General features: G+C 42.2%; 1 protein-coding gene across 1 annotated transcript in view; it reads left to right on the top strand.

Moving 5' to 3' along the window:
* LOC134608844 (polycystin-1-like protein 1) overlaps positions 1 to 20,421 on the top strand; it is a 363,482-nt gene that overhangs the window by 326,303 nt on the left and 16,758 nt on the right. Inside the window, exons 9-10 of the mRNA XM_063452022.1 lie at positions 318 to 554; positions 14,509 to 14,670. Of these exons, the coding sequence (XP_063308092.1) occupies positions 318 to 554; positions 14,509 to 14,670 (399 nt within the window). The remainder of the gene's footprint in view (positions 1 to 317; positions 555 to 14,508; positions 14,671 to 20,421) is intronic.

Below are 20,421 nucleotides of genomic sequence, written 5' to 3'. Positions count from 1 at the left end.
TAATTCATCAAGGTACAAAATTTTTTTTAAATCCTTGTAGTTTGCTTTAGTCCACAAATGGGATAGCAAGATGCTTATTTAGATGCAATTTTCAGTGTTCTTAACAATTTTACATGTTTAGCTATTTTAGAATCCACCTAACATAAATGTGCAGGATAAGAATTGTGCAAAGCTAAGGTAAAATTGCTCCCTTCCAGATATTAGTAAGTTAGTTATAGAACCTAAATTTAATATTTACAATAATGTTTATATTTAAAAGGTGCAGCTGAAATATTTTATTAATTATGTACTATTTGTTCTTTTTTTTTTTATTGCAGCTATCCGCTGTCGTCTTTCTATTGGCTTACTCATCACTTGGATATCTTATGTTTAATTCTAATAACTACACATTTAGTAGTGTGATAAAGTCCCTTCATATTCTTTTCATCCATTTGCTGAAAGTTGGTGGTTCAAAATACACTTGCTTCCAAAATTCAGCCATGTCTAATCATTTTTCTGTGGTTTGTTTTTATTGGACTTTCTTCATTGTAATGGCCTTTGCATTGACGGGTATGGTAAGTAGAGCAAATAACTCTTAATTTTCTCAAGCTCTGATTCAATGTATATGCAATATAGTTAATAAGAGTGTTGGCAATAGATTCTGTGTAGTGTGATCATGTAAAATAGTGTAATTGGGTGGTTCTTGTAGGAGACTTCTTCATGTCACACTCAACACACACCATATGGTAGTGGAAAAGTGAATACAGAAAACAGATTCCCATACACAGTAGTCTTCACATCAGAACACTGGCTCTCTGGCCTGATTCTAAGAGGCTCAGGTTACAAGTAACAAGATACTAAAGGAAGTAGCTGCATGTATCGTGTTACAGCTACATACTAATAGGTTATATTTATTAATAATATAGCTTTACAATGCTCTCCTTGTATTTCACTCCTATATTTTTCTCCTTCTATCCACCCATTTAACAATTGTACAAGTTCTGATCAAAACACAACCTAGAATTTGAAGTCTATGTCTGTTCAACAATTTATTACATCCACACTTATTATATATTATTTTGTTCAGGAGTTAAAAGGCTTTCATTATATATCAAATATTTATGAAAAAATGAAAAATAAATTCTTTTAGTTCTGAATGTCATAATACTGTTAGCTTTTACTGTAATAAAATGCACATATTTGTGTTTAGCGGTGTCTCATCAGTACAACACTTTCCCCCATGTACAGTTTTGATAGGGTTTTGGAAAGGTACAGAGTCAAATATAGGGCTTTCCCCTTTTCATCTTATACACATTGAAATTTGCCAGATTTGTGTGCCTATGTTGCCTTTGAGACAGAATGGCAGTACAGTATACAACACAATGTATTCAAAATAAGGTATGTCTTTTCTTTTTTAGTAGCCACTTATTCACACACCCTGGCCAAAGTCAACGTTCATATTTGTTTTTTGCATTTATCACAAAAAAAACAGTAATTTAACAGATTATATCATCAGCATTATACATTTCACTGCTCTAAAACACTTACATTTGTGTTCAATGAAATCTCACACGTACAACAGTCCACCCGTGTCCAGGTTTTATGGGTTATGGAAAGTTACAGGGTCAAATATAAAGCTTTCCTATTTCAGTTTTTACACATTGAAATTTGCCAGATTGGTTATGTTGCTTTTGAGACCATATGGCAGGAGAGGAATGAGAATTATCTCTATCATAGCATACCATTTGCAAAAGTAGACAACCCAAGGTTTTCAAAATGGAGCATGTCTTTTCTTTGTTAGTAGCCACTTAGCACAAATCATGGCCAAATTTAGCATACATGTTTGTTTTTTGCATTTTGTTACACACAAACTCCATTTTCATTGATCATATTATCATTGGATTATGTTTTGAAACACTTATATATATATATATGTGTGTGTATGTGTATGTATATGTGTGTGTGTGTGTGTGTGTGTGTGTATATATATATATATATATATATATATATATTTGTGGTCAAGGAAAAAAGCAGAGTAAGTGTTAACTATTATATTTACTAAAGTCGGTTGTGGTGTGCCGAAACCGACGTTCAGGCAAGCCTGTAAATAAAGAGGGCAAAAGGAGATTTTTTTTTAACAAATGCAAACGTTAATACGTATGTAATCGTAACATCAAACATGAACATATAAGAGGTTATCCTTATTTGGCTAATTCTTTAAATGCTTGTCTAAGTTCTTTTTCAGGTTGGGGTATGTATCGGTTGTATGCGGATGACTTCCACCGTCCCAGTCTTTTGATTATGTGCACTGGTACATTTTGACTAGAAGCTGCTGTTGCTGCACCTATGCAAAATGAATGGCCAGTAAAAGTCGAAGGATCGCAACCTATTTTTGTAAACAGAGTCCTTATGTATACAATGAATTTTGATGTTGTTAATGGGTTACCGTGTAAGCTCAGTAGAGGAGCGCTTTTCACCTGATCTATACGAGTTAGTTGAAACCGGTCCAGTAATTGAGCTGGGCACCACTTGTTACCTGTAGGGAATAGTTGTATGTTGATAGGTGGTCCCATTTTATTTGATTTAGACTGTCGTAATGTTAAAGTATAGTGGTCTCCTATTTTGTTTAGGTCAGCAATTTTTAGCATGTTGGAAGTGTCTTTTGCTTTCTCTACTGTGAGCTCATTGGGTCGTAGAAAACCATAAAAGGTCAGAAATATAGCAGTTTTAATTGTAATGTTCATTTCTGTTTCGAAAGGTTTTGTATACAAAGATATTGGATAATGCTCTGAATTTTTTACCATCTATTGGTTGTCGTTTTATATGTTTCAAACCCCGTTTGAAAGAGCGCCCACGCCCTACAGCGACCAATCAGTGACCAGTGTTCATGCTGACAAATAAGGAGAATGGCACAAACCCAGTTTGAATGGGTCCTCTCCCATTGGTGCACACAGACTTCCATGCAGCCAGCGGGACTCTGCTGCCATGAGTTCGACTCACAGCTCCAGAGATTCCCTGCTGGTGCGTGTCCCTCTCTCCAGTGGATATCCCCACGTAGGTATCCACTGGAGAGAGTGCTCTCTTGGGCAGCTACGAGCCTAGCCTCGTAGCTCCCAGGCCAGGGGACACGGTGACCATAGCTCCGTTGGGAGCGGGTAGGACGATCCCCGACACGGGTATCTGAGACAGTGTGCGTATGCCAGTTTGGTTATACAAACCGGCGGTAACCCGGGTGAAGCACACGCCACTTGTTTCCCTTGTGGTTTGCGTTTTTCACACCTCATTACGAGGTGTGAACGTTCTAGATAGACAGTCTAAATGAGGTGTCGGGGTGTTTTACCTGCTCCCCATTCGGAAGAGCTCATACAAACAGGTGCTGTTCGGCTCTCGACGGGAAGCAGGTAAAACACACGAATAAAACACAGTTAAATATAGATACATGGGGAAACACAGAGTACAAGGGAAAATCATGAGAATAAACATTGGGAACACAAAATACAAGGCCAAAACATATGAATATTCCGTGGGCGTGTGCCTCGCCACAGAGGACCTACTCCTATTGATTATTTCCCAGGTCGCTATATTGTCTGTATATCATTTTACTGATTTACCCCTCCAAAGGTGGACCCATACTCAAGTCGCTGCCACTATGGGACAAATTTCGAAAAGAGTTGAGGTTCTGAACCACCTGTCTCCAAAGATGGCTGCAAACCCAGAGTGGGCTGCAGCGTCTGTCCATAACACCAGGGAGTCATCTGACAAAGGCGGGATGAACATGTTTTTCACCCTTCCATTCTGACAAGAATTGATGCTACATGGTTAAATCTACCCTAGCTTGTATGGCTTGTGTGACTATGCTGTCGTCGTTTGGTAGGTTTGGTAATAGACTAAGTAGTTGTGAAATAAAAGCGCGACCATGCGGGATAATTTTCAAATAACCCAGGAGAGATTGGAGGTCTTTCCAAGAACTGGTTCCTCTGATGAGGAATAATTCGATCTCTGCCTCGATTTTCTGAACCACCAAATATGGTTAATAAAATATACACGGGACATATACTTAGTGAAGAATATTGTCGTATGGAAGGCAGTCTTTACTATGTTAGAAACAGAAGATCCAATTTTTGAAAACTATCATATAGATATATATATATATAACAAAAAAACAGAGAATTAGTCAGACATAGTATGTGTATCCGTATACTCAACCCCACCAGAAAATAGCAGGGGGAGAATCTGATACACAACAAAGTCTAACGTACCGTGAAGAGACTCCAGGGGTCTCAATAGGGGCTTAACCCCAGGTGTAAATGCTAAGAAACAAAGGAAACACTACAGAAAGTCTTAGAAGAGAACCCAGACTGTCTGTATAGCCTGGAAATAATATATAGTACCAGAGCGTCAGAAGTAAACTGGTTATCGTGTATGGGTATATAGATCAAAAGCGTAACTTAAAAGTTGATATACATACTCGAGACTAATGTGCCTGATGCCACCTGTAGGTCAAGGAAAATATGGACGCCAGTATGTTGCATTATATAGTATGATCTCCAATCCTATATAACCGCTTTATTCGAAAAAAAATATATATATACTAAATAGGACCGGATCAAATATACTATACTCCAAATATAACCTTCTCAAAGGTGGTGTCACATAGAAAATCCTGTAACCACAAGAAAAATAATAATAATAGTAATAGAAGTGTCTGTTGTAGATGTATACATGCACCCAGCATATTATATTCTAGCAGTGCATGGTCAATATCTTACACAACAGTACACCTAAATAAGAAAAAAATAATAATATCAGACAGGATACTGCTCCTATAAAAATGGAGCTACAGGGGTAGAGAGGAAAGAAAGTATCAATATCAAAATGTCAGTCTAAAATAGGCTGACTGTGAAACATTACAAAGCCTCTCTCCCTGTTAAACTGACTAGACAGGCATAGAAGTACAGGGAGTGCAGAATTATTAGGCAAATGAGTATTTTGACCACATCATCCTCTTTATGCATGTTGTCTTACTCCAAGCTGTATAGGCTCGAAAGCCTACTACCAATTAAGCATATTAGGTGATGTGCATCTCTGTAATGAGAAGGGGTGTGGTCTAATGACATCAACACCCTATATCAGGTGTGCATAATTATTAGGCAACTTCCTTTCCTTTGGCAAAATGGGTCAAAAGAAGGACTTGACAGGCTCAGAAAAGTCAAAAATAGTGAGATATCTTGCAGAGGGATGCAGCACTCTTAAAATTGCAAAGCTTCTGAAGCGTGATCATCGAACAATCAAGCGTTTCATTTAAAATAGTCAACAGGGTCGCAAGAAGCGTGTGGAAAAACCAAGGTGCAAAATAACTGCCCATGAACTGAGAAAAGTCAAGCGTGCAGCTGCCAAGATGCCACTTGCCACCAGTTTGGCCATATTTCAGAGCTGCAACATCACTGGAGTGCCCAAAAGCACAAGGTGTGCAATACTCAGAGACATGGCCAAGGTAAGAAAGGCTGAAAGACGACCACCACTGAACAAGACACACAAGCTGAAACGTCAAGACTGGGCCAAGAAATATCTCAAGACTGATTTTTCTAAAGTTTTATGGACTGATGAAATGAGAGTGAGTCTTGATTGGCCAGATGGATGGGCCCCCGTGGCTGGATTGGTAAAGGGCAGAGAGCTCCAGTCCGACTCAGACGCCAGAAAGGTGGAGGTGGAGTACTGGTTTGGGCTGGTATCATCAAAGATGAGCTTGTGGGGCCTTTTCGGGTTGAGGATGGAGTCAAGCTCAACTCCCAGTCCTACTGCCAGTTTCTGGAAGACACCTTCTTCAAGCAGTGGTACAGGAAGAAGTCTGCATCCTTCAAGAAAAACATGATTTTCATGCAGGACAATGCTCCATCACACGCGTCCAAGTACTCCACAGCGTGGCTGGCAAGAAAGGGTATAAAATCTAATGACATGGCCTCCTTGTTCACCTGATCTGAACCCATTGAGAACCTGTGGTCCATCATCAAATGTGAGATTTACAAGGAGGGAAAACAGTACACCTCTCTGAACAGTGTCTGGGAGGCTGTGGTTGCTTCTGCACGCAATGTTGATGGTGAACAGATCAAAACACTGACAGAATCCATGGATGGCAGGCTTTTGAGTGTCCTTGCAAAGAAAGGTGGCTATATATTGGATTTGTTTTTGTTATGTTTTTGAATGTCAGAAATGTATATTTGTGAATGTTGAGATGTTGTATTGGTTTCACTGGTAAAAATAAATAATTGAAATGGGTATATATTTGTTTTTTGCTAAGTTGCCTAATAATTATGCACAGTAATAGTCACCTGCACACACAGATATCCCCCTAAAATAGCTAAAACTAAAAACAAACTAAAAACTACTTCCAAAAATATTCAGCTTTGATATTAATTAGTTTTTTGGGTTCATTGAGAACATGGTTGTTGTTCAATAATAAAAATGAATCCTCAAAAATACAACTTGCCTAATAATTCTGCACTCCCTGTGTAGAAGGATAATGATATTAAGAGAGAATAGATCAATCAAGTGAAAATCATAATATCAACGTGCCATTCAGTGCCCAGTGTGCAATGTGCATAGTGCAAAAAATATTAACGCCCAACGCGCGTTTCGGTGCTTAAAGAGTGCACCTTCGTCAGGCGTTAATATTTTTTGCACTATGCACATTGCACACTGGGCACTGAATGGCACGTTGATATTATGATTTTCACTTGATTGATCTATTCTCTCTTAATATCATTATCCTTCTATACTTCTATGCCTGTCTAGTCAGTTTAACACGGAGAGAGGCTTTGTAATGTTTCACAGTCAGCCTATTTTAGACTGACATTTTGATATTGATACTTTCTTTCCTCTCTACCCCTTTAGCTCCGTTTTTATTGGAGCAGTATCCTGTCTGATATTATTATTTTTTTCTTATTTAGGTGTACTGTTGTGTAAGATATTGACCATGCACTGCTAGAATATAATATGCTGGGTGCATGTATAAATCTACAACAGACACTTCTATTACTATTATTATTATTATTTTTCTTGTGGTTACAGGATTTTCTATGTGACACCGCCTTTGAGAAGGTTATATTTGGAGTATAGTATATTTGATCCGGTCCTATTTAGTATATATATATATTTTTTCGAATAAAGCTGTTATATAGGATTGGAGATCATACTATATAATGCCACATACTGGCGTCCATATTTTCCTTGACCTACAGGTGGCATCAGGCACATTAGTCTCGAGTATGTATATCAACTTTTAAGTTACGCTTTTGATCTATATACCCATACACGATAACCAGTTTACTTCTGACGCTCTGGTACTATATATTATTTCCAGGCTATACAGACAGTCTGGGTTCTCTTCTAAGACTGTCTGTAGTGTTTCCTTTATATATATATATATATATATATATATATATATATATATATAAACAGGTATTCAGTTGTAAAAAAATAAATAATAAAAATTGCTATTTTTACCCATATGAAGGAGTAAAATGATGGTGATACAATTATTATTTTAAATGGGTGGTTAGCTAAGAGAAACATTAGTTTGAAAAGTAACTTAGATGTGAGATTCGACTGTAGGTTAAATTATAAATAAATCTGAATATAAATATAAATACATGTTAATTATTTTAAAATATGACATAGCTCAAAATCTTGGTTGAGCCCATGGGGTAATAGGGTGTTAAAATTAAATATAAATTGCATTTTTGTTTTTATATAGGGAAATTCACAAGATTATTTTGTACGCTTGAAAGTTAACTTTTGATAGGTTACGGTTGTTGCACTTTTTAAAAAAGGAAAATAAAACGAGTAAAGCTGAATAATTTGGGCAGCGATCAGTTCATGTTTAGTCAGGAGATATAGGTACACCCATTTGCTTAAGTAGTAGGGACATGGAGATGCCTTTTAATAGACCCCTTACTGTTAGACATAACTTTCATCTATAGTGTTGAGTGGTAATAAAGAGCCTTTGATTCTGTACAGTAGGTACAAAGATACATCCCTTCCAAGTATAAAAATAAGGTGTAATGTGGCTAAGGCTTATCTGTCTGATATAACATAAGTATGACTTTACAGGGCACATGCGAAGTACAAGTTAAAGACTGGGGAAACAAGTTGTGACATGTGACTGGGTTACAGCAATGTATAATGTAATAATGATACCCTGGAGGTACATATCCCAATGCCTGTTATAAAGTAGAGCAACCCAACGGTCACTGACAGGTGATAGTACGTGACCCCATATAGCTGTAAGCCCATGGGTGTAGGAGTAATACCTAGCCCATTATAAACATATAAGCATGCTATACAGTGCCCAATGTGTAGAAAAATAAAAGGCAAAGTAAATTAATAGAAGGAAGCATTATAATAGTTTAAACTGAAGCTTAAATTTGCCACTGGAGTCTCTCAAGGCAGGCCACGCAACCCCCATGCCCAGTTCTCTGTGAGTGCCGCGGATGGTTCCTGTCCCACCTCTTGTCCGACCTGCAAGCCCTGTGAGAAGTTGGGAGATTGCGATTATGCCAGCCCTGTGCTCCATGTGCCCACACCACCTGTGCCTCCTGTTCCACTGCCAGAATGGCTGATAAAGAATTCCCAGGCAAGGTGTTGGGCTGTGGTTCGAAGGGTTGTCTTCAGGGTGCTCTAGGCCCAGGTAAGCAACTGCTGGGAATGGACTTAGGTTCCATGTACAAAGGCTGGTCATCCGAGGCAGCTCTGCGGTTTAGCAGATTGGAGTAGCACCAATAGTCCACGGTTAAGAATTGGGGCGGTATAGTCCAGTAAGCCACATGACTGCTGATAATGCGGTCTGGCCCAGTGTATGCCACGTGGCCGCCATCTTGTTGTTCAGGTGCTGAGGTCCATTGGCTGAGTAACTCTGCACAGATGGCACACCAGGATGGCACACTGGGGACTGGGATAACCCCCGCCGGTCCATCGGGGGGGACCAGGGCCTGTGAGGGGGATCACACAGCCGTTGGGTGATTGTCAGGCATGCAAACAGGGCAGCGGCCCTCTACACCGCTCCTCTTGCAAGTAGGCCACATTCTCCAAAGCTTTGTAACACCCATAGGGCCCCAAAATATCCTGATCTTGGAGTCCACAGTGTCACCAACAGCTGCTTGCACCCTTGGGTACATTACCCAGCTTAATTTTTCACAGTGAGTCTAAGATTTCTGCTGAAAAAGCCTTTTTGTAAGAAGTTTTTAGGATTCGTAGTTCTAAAACTACTTTTTTTACTAATGTGTGTTTTAGATGTTTACAACCTCTATAAACTATTTGTGGTTTTGAGGGTTGTATACTTTTTAGGATGGGGTCATGTTGTAGTATAGGCCAATATTGGTGGATTAGTTATTTACTTTTTTGTGTTGGCCATTATAGTTGCAGATGAAGGGCAGATTATTAATGTTACTATTTCTTTTTTGGGGTTTGTATGATAATAATTGTTTTCTTTCAATATTCTTAATGTCTTCCATACTACTATTCAATTTTTGTTTGTCATATCATCTCTCTATGAATTGTCCTTTAATTATGGATGCTTGAATTACGTAGTCTTGTGTACAGTTTCTTCTGACCCTTTAAACAGGCTTTTTGGAGCGTTTGTTAACCAGGGGGTGTGATGACAACTCTTCTTTTCAATATAACTGTTTGCATCTACAGTTTTGAAAAAATTCTTTGTGTAGATAATTGAGTCTTCAATGAAAATAGTGAGATCTAAATGACTTTGAGGGGAGGTTAAAATAATTCCCCAATCATTATTGTTAAGATGAGATAAAAATATTTCAAGACTAGGTCCCCCCCCCTTCCAAATAAAAAATATATTGTCTATATAACGGCAATATGACACCAAGTTCGCAAAAAAAGTGCTGTGATACACACTCTTCTTCAAAATACGCCATAAATAAATTGGCGTAACTCGGTGCAAACTTGGTGCCCATTGACGTCCCTCTTGTTTGTAAAAAATATTAATCTTTGAACAAGAAAAAATTATTAGTGGGAATTGCATAAATTCATTCTACAATAAAATTTATTTGGTCATCTTTAAAAGTGGATTTGGATAAAAAGTGTCTGACTGCCTCTATGCCTTTATTATGTGGTATTATGCTATAGAGGGAACTAAAACATAGTGTTCCTCTTATTCTAGTTAATTTAATTTTTGCAGCAGGTGGATAGTATCTTTTGGGTTAGAGGGGTTGCTAACTACTATCGACTGAAGCATGACATCTATATATTCTGAAATCCTTGATGAAATGCAATCAATTCCCGAAATGATGGGTCTTTCAGGGGGGTTAGTCTGATTCTTGTGAATTTTCGGCAGAAAGTAGAATTCCGGAATTTTTGGATTGGGAATATAGATATCTTGCCTCTTGTGGCTTTAGGGTTTCCAATTCTAGGTTTTTATCTATATATGATTTGAATTTTTCTTTTGTTATTTCTGTTGGGTTAGATGTTAACTTTTTGTATGTGGTCTCATCTTGAAGTCTCTTTGCTTCTGGGACGCATATTATGGATTTTATTTGGCCTTTTTTGGGGCTGAAGAAAGAAAAAAAGGAAGAAGAAAGAAGATATCAAATGGTAAGTATGAAATTGAATTTTACAGGTTTAGTTTATTGCCCTCCCCTCACTATTATTAAGGGGAGCGGGGTAGGCAGGGTATTTGTATTGGTGGGGGGGGGTGACTAGGGGCTTGGGGGCATTAGTGGGGTCATGGGTGAGGACATGGGGGGACATTAGTTCCCCCTTTAATTTATTAGGGTCCCCACCCTCCGCTCAGGGGTGATGACCTGTGGAGGACATTAGGTCCCCCATTATTTATTCTAGGGTCGGGTGTGGACCTGGGGGGACATTAGGTCCCCCCCATTATTTATTTCATTAGGGTCCCCACCCACTGCTCATGGGTGGGGATCAGGGGGACATTAGGTTCCCCCATTAATTTAGGTCATTAGGGTCCCCACCCACTGTTCATGGGTGGGGACCAGGGAGGACATTAAGTTCCCTCTTTAAATTATTACAGTCGCCAACCATCGTTCATGGGTTTGGGACCTGGGAAGGACATTAGGTCCTCCCATTATTTATTTATTTAGGGTCCCCATCTGCCGCTCATGGGTGGGGACCATGGGGGACATTAGGTCCCTCCTTTAATTAATTTGGGTCCCCACCCACCTCTAATGGGTGGGGATCAGGGGAGACATTAGATCTCCCTTTTAATTAATTGGGGTCCCCACCCACCGCTCATGGGTGGGGACCTGGGAGAGACATTAGGTCATTATTTATTTAGGTTCCCCACCTGCTGCTCATGGGTCCACACAGCTCGTACACCCCAAAGGCCAGCCCTGGTGTCACCCCCACCTGTGATGCACACCCTGGTGGGGTCTGCACCCCCTGCACCCCCCATGTAACACCACTGGCAAGAGCATCTCCAAAACAGCAAGTGCAGTACCTACCAAAAGTGGTGCAAGGAAGGAAAAGCTGTCAAGCTCAAGGCTCACTGATGCACAAAAGGAGTGATGGCTTGCCCATCTTATCCAATCACACACAGAAGCAACTGTAGCTCAGATTGCTGATGACTCATGTCCACCACTAAAAGTACCTTCAAAGGAAATGTGAATGTTAAAACGACCATCAAACAATGAAAGAAGGTTGCCTGGTCCAGGGCCGGCCCAAGACATTGTGCTGCCTAAGTCCAAGGATGAGATGATGCTATCCCCCCAAACATATGTGTCTGTAATGGTAGTGTGTCTCTGTGTGTGCTGGGGATGAAATGTGTCTGTGTGTGTACTTGGGATGAAGTGTATGTCTGTGCTGTGGGTGAAGTGTGTGTATGTTTGCTGGGGATGAAGCATGTCTGTGTGTGTGCTGGGGGTGCAGTGTGTGTCTGTGCGTGCTGGGGATGTCGTGTGTGTCTGTGTGTGCACTGCAGCAAATACACTTACCTATATACTGTGTCTGTGTATCTGCATGTGTGTTAGTGTGTTTGTATCTGCATGTGTATCATTGTGTCTGTATCTGCATGTGTGTCAGTGTTTGCATTAGTGTGTGTAATAAATTCTCGTTTCTTCTTCTGTGCCTTTTTCCTGTTGATTGATATATACGTCTTTTTTATATACAGTCTTGGGTCAAAGGCTCGCTACATTATTACACATCTATATTAATGAAAAGTACCAATACGCAATCTGACTTACGGTTTCTTCATGCTTATTCTTAGTTACTGATACATAATAAAACAACAAAGGATGTTACAGGATAATGGATGTTCAACAGCAGATGGTAATTGCTGGACTCCTGAAGGGAGAGTTACATCGAGAGAGAGACAGAGAGACCTTGTGTCCCTTTGTTCAGTTACTATAAAGATGTGCCCATACTGACGTCAGAGTATAACTCTAGCCATATAAGGACAAGACCCCCAATTCACATTCCAGAGTTCTCATACAAAGAAAGCCATGTGACTTAGACCATCTGTTACTTATGTCAATCCACACACCCATATATAATCAATAGAAACCTAGAATATGCAATATTTTACAGTGTGTCTGTACCTGCATGTGTGGCAATATTCGTATCTGTGTGTCAGTATTTATATCAGTATATCTGCATGTGTATCAGTGTGTCTGCAACTGAATGGGTGTCAGCATGTGTATCAAACACAGACACACACTGTAATGCTAGTGTATCTCTGTGTATGTGCTGGGGATAAAATGTGTCTGTGTGTGTGCTGTGGCTAAAGTGTGTGTCTGTGTACTGGGGCTGAAGCATGTTTGTGTGTGTGCTGGTGGTGCAGTGTGTGCTGGGGATGAAGTTTGTGCCTGTGTGTGCTGGGGATGTAGTGTGTGTCTGTGTGTGCACTGTAGCAAATACACTAACCTATATACTGTGTCTGTGTATCTGCATGTGTATCAGTGTTTGCATATATATATATCTGTATGTATGTATATATATATATATATATATATATATATATATATGTGTCAGTATCTGTATCAGTATATCTGCATGTGTTTCAGTGTGTTTCTAACTGTATGGGTGTCAGCATGTGTATAAAACACAGACACACCCTGACACACATACAGATGTACAGACACACTGATACGCATGCAGATACAGACATACAGATACACAGACTGCCACATGCAGATACACAGACATAATGATACAGGCATGCACACTGACACACATACAGATATACACACACACAGTAACATATAATGTAACATTGACATGCCCATGTTATTGGGTACTGTATCCTTACGGATGCTATAATGTGAGGTGGGTGGGTTCGCAACTGTGACAATGGACTTGTGATAGGTCAAGTGTTCTGCCATTCGGGCTCTAGTTGCAAAGAATAACCACTATTCACGTTGAAGTACTACTGTGTGATTTTTTTGGCAGGGGTTAAACAAATGCATTCAACAATTGTTTGGTGGACTTTATGAAGTCCAATAACCTGGAAATTGTTAACAATCATTAAACCCTGCACATATCTGCTCATAAAAGATTGTGCTGTATAATTATAAAACATATCCAGAATTATGTCTCACTAACAGTGATGCTATATATCATTCAGTGGCAAAAAATGACTGTCTGCAAATTAGTGCTGCAATCTACAATCATAACATATTTAATATAGTAATTGTCTTTATATTTTATGCTTTACCACAGTCTATGTGTCCAGCATTTCAGCCACACCTGTGGTACATGGGTACTGGCACAGATACACACACACACACACAGATACACACACTACACACAGATTACATGCACATTAAGCTTAACTTTTGCTGGCTGTGGCTGGTGGGAGTTGGGGGCCGGATCAGAAGATCCTTGTGGCTCTCTTTTCCCACATGGCTGTGTGAGTGAGTTGTGAGGAAGTTATAATATGTCATCTCCTCCAAACTCTCCCTGCAGTTAAGAAGGGTTGCACTGTTAAAGCATCGCAGCACACTTCCAGGCCCCTCATTGCACATGTCCATCAGGTGACCCTAAGGGCATGCCACCTGTTGGACCCTCATTCAGTTTCCCAACCTGTGCGGTGCACTGCCACCACGGGTTGGGAACCCCTGCTTTAGATAATGATAGGTACAGCAAAATACCTATGCTAGGCCAAATGCTAAATTGGGAGGAGGGGTAGATGTGGCTGTAGGGGTTAAGCGGGGCAAGCAATGTGGCTGTGTGGAGATACATCGGTAGGGGAATGTGGTTATAGGAAGATGAACTTAAAGTTGGTATGTCTGTAGGGAAATGTATTGGGGGATATGCATTGGAGCTGTAACAATGCATATCCCCCAATACATTGTGTTCTTGGACCCAAGTAACTTAAAAGCCTACCTTGTCTATGAGTACAGTGTGCCCCATTGAGTATAGAGTAAGATATAAATACTCTAGTGCATTGTGAGTAAGATTAGAACATGACACCACATACTTGTCAAGGCTATGTTTAGTGAAATATTTATTTGCTTTTACTAAACAAATACTTTATCTAATACATGTATTTATTTTCAGGCAAAAGGGATTTTCATTAAGCTGGCAAGAGTCAAGAAAGTACATCGTAACAAGCACTTTATAACATTCACAGAAATGATTTCATATACAAAAGAGAGGATATTGTTAATAGCTGGAATCAAACAACCAAAGTATGCAGACAGAGTCCTGACAAACAGCAATGTAAGCAACCAAGTTTGTGTTAAATTATGCATTGTAATATTTTGTAGAATATTTATATTTTACATTAGACTTCAATTTAGTATATAGACTCGTGTTCATATTCAGAACTTAAGAATATTTCAGAATGTTAATAGGGTCTGCAGTTGGCAGAGAATCTGCCCATTCATTCAATGCCCATTCATTCAAAGTTTTCACCCTGAGAATATTCAGCATAGAACCAGGAGATCCAGAGTTCTCTTCTTTCTTTTAGTTTCTCATATGAGTAATTAATCAATTGGTGTCATCATTAAAATAGTTGCTATTAAAATCCTACACACTACTGAAGTTCATAGTAGGCAAACATATATTTTACTTGTGTGGTTTTGTGCTCTTATGGAGGATATGCCATCCCAGTGCATTTCCTCTTGGTAGACCATTTCATAAAGTTATTTTAATGAGCCAATGCCAGAGCTGTTTGTACTGAAAGCCAGGGGATGTCATCTATAATAATATAGCAGTCACATCTACACTACACTCTCAGTGATCCATTAAGATGGTGTGGTGGTACCTCCTCTCTGTGTGAGCCCTGACAGTTGCCCTGGTTGCTCATCCATTTGGGCTGCCCTGAACTTAATAAAAGATTCCTATCAGCAACATAACCACTACAGTTGGAAGTCTCTGGGAGTTTTGTAGTCATTTGACACCCTGATGTCAACCATATTGAAAATGCAGGATTAGCCCTTCTGTATTATCAGTGTTGATTTTGAAATGATCACATTCTATTAGAAAAATGTTTCTGAAGCAATTCATATGAGCCTTAATGGTGACTCCTGTATATAAATCATTTGTAAAGTGATTTTGATCATTTAAAAGGTTTATACAAAAATATAAATTGATGCCATAGATGGCAGTGACAGGCTAAGTGCACTGACCTAACTGCCGCCACTCCCGGGACTAACTTCCAATCCTCACTGTCAAGGTTTCATGAAACTTAGAGTGATAAGTGCTAATTCCACATTTTTAATGTAACTTTATTTTTTCTCAAATTGCTCACAGCATCATGTTGCTTAGTATGTAAATTTAGATACTAGATAATTTAGAGTTTATTATGAACAATAAGGATCAAGGAATTCCTTTGACACTCAATAATCAATTATTCTTAAAGCGGCACTGTCATGCCGAATCCTGTTTTTTTTTTTAACCCCCCTCCCGCCTCCACTACATCCAAATGCCCCTAAGCCCCCCACATTACCTATTTTTTATTCTTTATCTTCTGCCCCGATCTATATTCAGGGCACCGCCATCTTTGTGTGGGTAGGTGAAGTCCCTGTGGGACACGTCATCTACCCACACTACACAGACTGTGAGATTCCCGCACATGCCCATTGAAACTCCTGGACATGCAAACGGGAATTTCACCTATCCCGCACATGCCCAGTGAAACACCTGGACATGCGAACGGGAATTTCACCTATTCATTCATTCATCAGACAGAAGAATGAATGAATAGAAAAAAATCAGACGAACAAACTAACACTGAGTATCAGTGTTCGTTTGTTCGTTCAGTTTATTACAAGGAGGGAGCTACCGGCGTGCAGCTCCCTCCTTGTAATATGTAACTATAGAAGCGGCAGGGAGCAGAGCTCCCCACCACTTCATAAGCCCCCCAGGTCCCCCCCTCACTATAATGACCCCCATAATAGCACAAGGGAGATTAAAATCTCCCCAATGCCCCTACTCGCTATACGGCCTGTGGCTGCTCACTGTAAAAAAAAATGGTAATAAGGGGGGGGTTACTGTCCTCCCCCCGGCCCCCACCCCTGAGCGGTGGATGGGGGCCCTAATAAAATAATAAGGGGGGGACCTACTGTCCTCCCCCCCGGCCCCCACCCCTGCGCGGTGGGTGGGGGCCCTAATAAAACAATAAAAGGGGGGAACTACTGTCCTCCCCCCTGGCCCCCACCCCTGAGCGGTGGGTGGGGGCCCTAAATAAAGATAGGGGGGGGACCTACTGTCCTCCCCCCCGGCCCCCACCCCTGAGCAGTGGGTGGGGGCCCTAAATAAAGATAGGGGGGGACCTACTGTCCTCCCCCCCGGCCCCCACCCCTGAGCGGTGGGTGGGGGCCCTAATAAAACAATAAGGGGGGGTACCTACTGTCTGCTAGTAAGATGGTAAGGAGACAAGTGGACATGTGAGTGCTAGTTGAAAGTCCTTGGAAAGCATGGAGCGAGCGCATCCTTAGACGCATTTATGCCAAGCTCAGGATGCTGTTGGCCTGCATGCATGATTGGCAGGCAGCCTGACATGCATTCATGCCAGGCTTGCCTTCCAATTCTTTGGGCAGACACACTTCCTTTTTGGGCACGTTCATCCCTATTGGGAGGTCTGGTTACATGATCTGCGTCAGTGGCCCACCCTTTTACACCACCCATTGACTTCCTGCTTCACTGGACACTGCTGTTAGGGGGTATGGATTTACTTGAAAGATGAAAGCATGAATTAGAGAGAGATTAGCATATTTTAAGAGAATCTGAGTTTTTTTTATAGAATCTCCGGCAATATCTCCACCAGATACATAACGTTTGAGAGGTATGACTGTTTTAGTGGTTTTGGGTGATAAGAATCTGTGCATAGGCCCCTCATAATTGTCAGCACCAGGTCCACTCGGCTCTTAATCTGGCCCTTGTGGCAGCTACTCCAGAAACTTTTCCTGTTAGTTTCTCCACTTAAAGATGCAATGCACAACAATGGGGTTACAACTTAGTATATATAAAAGAATACAAATAGTGTAATACTATTTTAACAGATGAAATATACGATGACCAATCGATGGATGGGTGTAGTTTGGATTTGTATTATTGTTTTAAGTTTGCTGATCTCTTGCTGAGACAAAATGCATGTAACTGACACTCTGTATTTTATATTTCCCTGTTAGAAAGCAATAAATATTTCTGGAGCTTTCTCTTAAATACTTTGCTGAAGTCCCATGGAGCACTAAGAAACACAGCAATATTTGGGAGCTGATTGCCCCTATTACATTAGAGGAGGCATCTTTGAACTGTGTTTCATGCATCCATCTTTTAAGTGCAACTGAGTCATTTCATATTTTATTATACGATGATATCCAGCATGCACAGACATACATATACATATACACAAGTAGTGTATATGTACAAGTATACACAAGTACATACACGATATACACAAGTTCATACGAAATACATATAAATACATGTAGATGTGCATGTGTGTTTCTGTGTATGCCTTCATGTCATAGGCGTGCGCACGGGGTGTGCCGGGTGTGCCTGGGCACACCCTAATCACACCTCCGTGCTGCACTACCTTTGGGCAGACTAACATGTCGGGTCCTCGGTCTATGACCGAGGACCCGACACAGGAGGGGGCCCGGCGGCTTGCACACAATGCCGCCGGGTGAGAGGCCCCTCCTGTCCGTCTGCCCTGACGGAGATCCAGCCTCAGTCTGCAGCTCCGCCGGGAGTGAGCTGCAGACTGAAGTGTCTCGCGATCTTCAGCCTGTCAGAGCGTTGCCGCGGCAACGCTCTGCCTGGAGATCGCGAGGCTCACCATATGGTCTGCAGCTCACTCCCGGCGGAGCTGCAGACTGAAGAGAGAGGGCGCCCACTGGACCACCAGGGCAGGTATTTAAACCCCCCTCTGTCCCCTGTCACTCACTTCCCCCCGACCCTGCCTCTGCCCCCATACCCCCCCTAACCCCTGTCACTCACTGCCCCCCCACCCCACCTAACCCCTGTCCCTACCCCTCTAACCCCTGTCCCTAACCCCTGTCACTACCCCCTAACCCCTGTCACTAACCATCTAACCCCCTAACCCCTGTCACTACCCCCCTAACCATCTAACCCCCTAACCCCTGTCACTACCCCCCAACCCCTGTCACTACCCCTCTAACCCCCTAACCCCTGTCACTACCCCCTAACCCCTGTCACTAACCCCCTAACCCCTGTCACTACCCCCCTAACCCCTGTCACTACCCCTCTAACCCCCTAACCCCTGTCACTACCCCCTAACCCCTGTCACTATACCCTCTAACCCCCTAACCCCTGTCACTACCCCTCTAACCCCTGTCACTACCCCTCTGACCCCTGTCACTACCCCCCTAACCCCTGTCACTACCCCTCTAACCCCATAACCCCTGTCACTACCCCCCTAACCCCTGTCACTGCCCCTCTACCCCCCTAACCCCTTCACTACCCCTCTACCCCCCAACCCCTGTCACTACCGCCCTAACCCCTGTCACTACCCCACTAACCCCTGTCACTACCCCACTAACCCCTGTCACTACCCCTCTAACCCCTGTCACTACCCCTCTGACCCCTGTCACTACCCCTCTGACCCCTGTCACTACCCCTCTGACCCCTGTCACTACCCCTCTGACCCCTGTCACTACCCCCTGACCCCTGTCACTACCCCTCTAACCCCATAACCCCTGTCACTACCCCCCTAACCCCTGTCACTGCTCCTCTACCCCCCTAACCCATGTCACTGCTCCTCTACCCCCCTAACCCCTTCACTACCCCTCTACCCCCCAACCCGTCACTACCCCCCAACCCCTGTCACTACCCCCTAACTCCTGTCACTACCCCCTAACTCCTGTCACTACCCCCCTAACTCCTGTCACTACCCCCCTAACTCCTGTCACTACCCCCCTAACTCCTGTCACTACCCCCCTAACTCCTGTCACTACCCCCCTAACCCCTGTCACTACCCCCCAACCCCTGTCACTTTCCCTCTACCCCCCTAACCCATGTCACTGCCCCTCTACCCCCCTAACCCATGTCACTGCCCCTCTACCCCCCTAACTCCTGTCTCTACCCCCCAACCCCTTTCACTGCCCCTCTACCCCAACCCCTGTCATTACCCCTCTATCCCCAACCCCTGTCATTACCCCTCTATCCCCAACCCCTGTCATTACCCCTCTATCCCCAACCCCTGTCATTACCCCTCTATCCCCCTAACCCGTCACTACCCTTCTACCACCCCTAACCCCTGTTACTACCCCCTAACCCCTGTCATTAACCGTCTACCCCCGCTACCTCCTGTTACTGCCCCTCCACCCCCCCCACCTCCTGTCCCTCTACCCCCCCAACCCCTGTTGCTGCCCCTCCACCCTCCTAACCCCTGTCGCCCACACAGTGCACCCCTCACAATCATACACACTGTACCCCACACACACTGAATCCCTCACAATTACATACACTGTACCCCTCACAATCACACACACTGCACCCTTCACAATTACACCACACTGTACCCCTCGCAATCACACACACTGCACCCCTTTACACGCTGCACCGCTCACAATCACACACACACTGCACAGCTCACAATCACACATACACTGCAGCTACGTATACTTGTATTTGTGTGTGTGTGTGTATATATATATATATATGTATGTATGTATGTATATAAAAATACATATACACGTGGCGTGTGTGTTTGTGCTTTAGGGTGCACACCCTAATGCAACAGGCTGCGCACGCCTATGCTTCATGTATATTCTGGAACTCTTGGATGTGAATCCATGCATTCTTAATCTAAGTAATTCTTTTTCACACAAGATATGTACGACCCTCTGCGAGAATGGTATCTATTTTCTAACAAATCTGTGTCTTATCTGCACTCATGTCGCTTTAACCCCTGTATCACAACTGAACTTTGAATTCTATGTGTCGTCTCTGTTTAGAAATACTTTAGGCTTGAGAAAGGGAGGATTAACGAAAGTTTGCCAT

This window comes from Pelobates fuscus, chromosome 4, assembly GCF_036172605.1.
Source record: "Pelobates fuscus isolate aPelFus1 chromosome 4, aPelFus1.pri, whole genome shotgun sequence".
Lineage (NCBI taxonomy): Eukaryota > Metazoa > Chordata > Amphibia > Anura > Pelobatidae > Pelobates > Pelobates fuscus.
The sequence above is the reverse complement of the archived record's forward strand: the minus strand, read 5'-3'. Positions and strand labels throughout refer to the sequence as shown.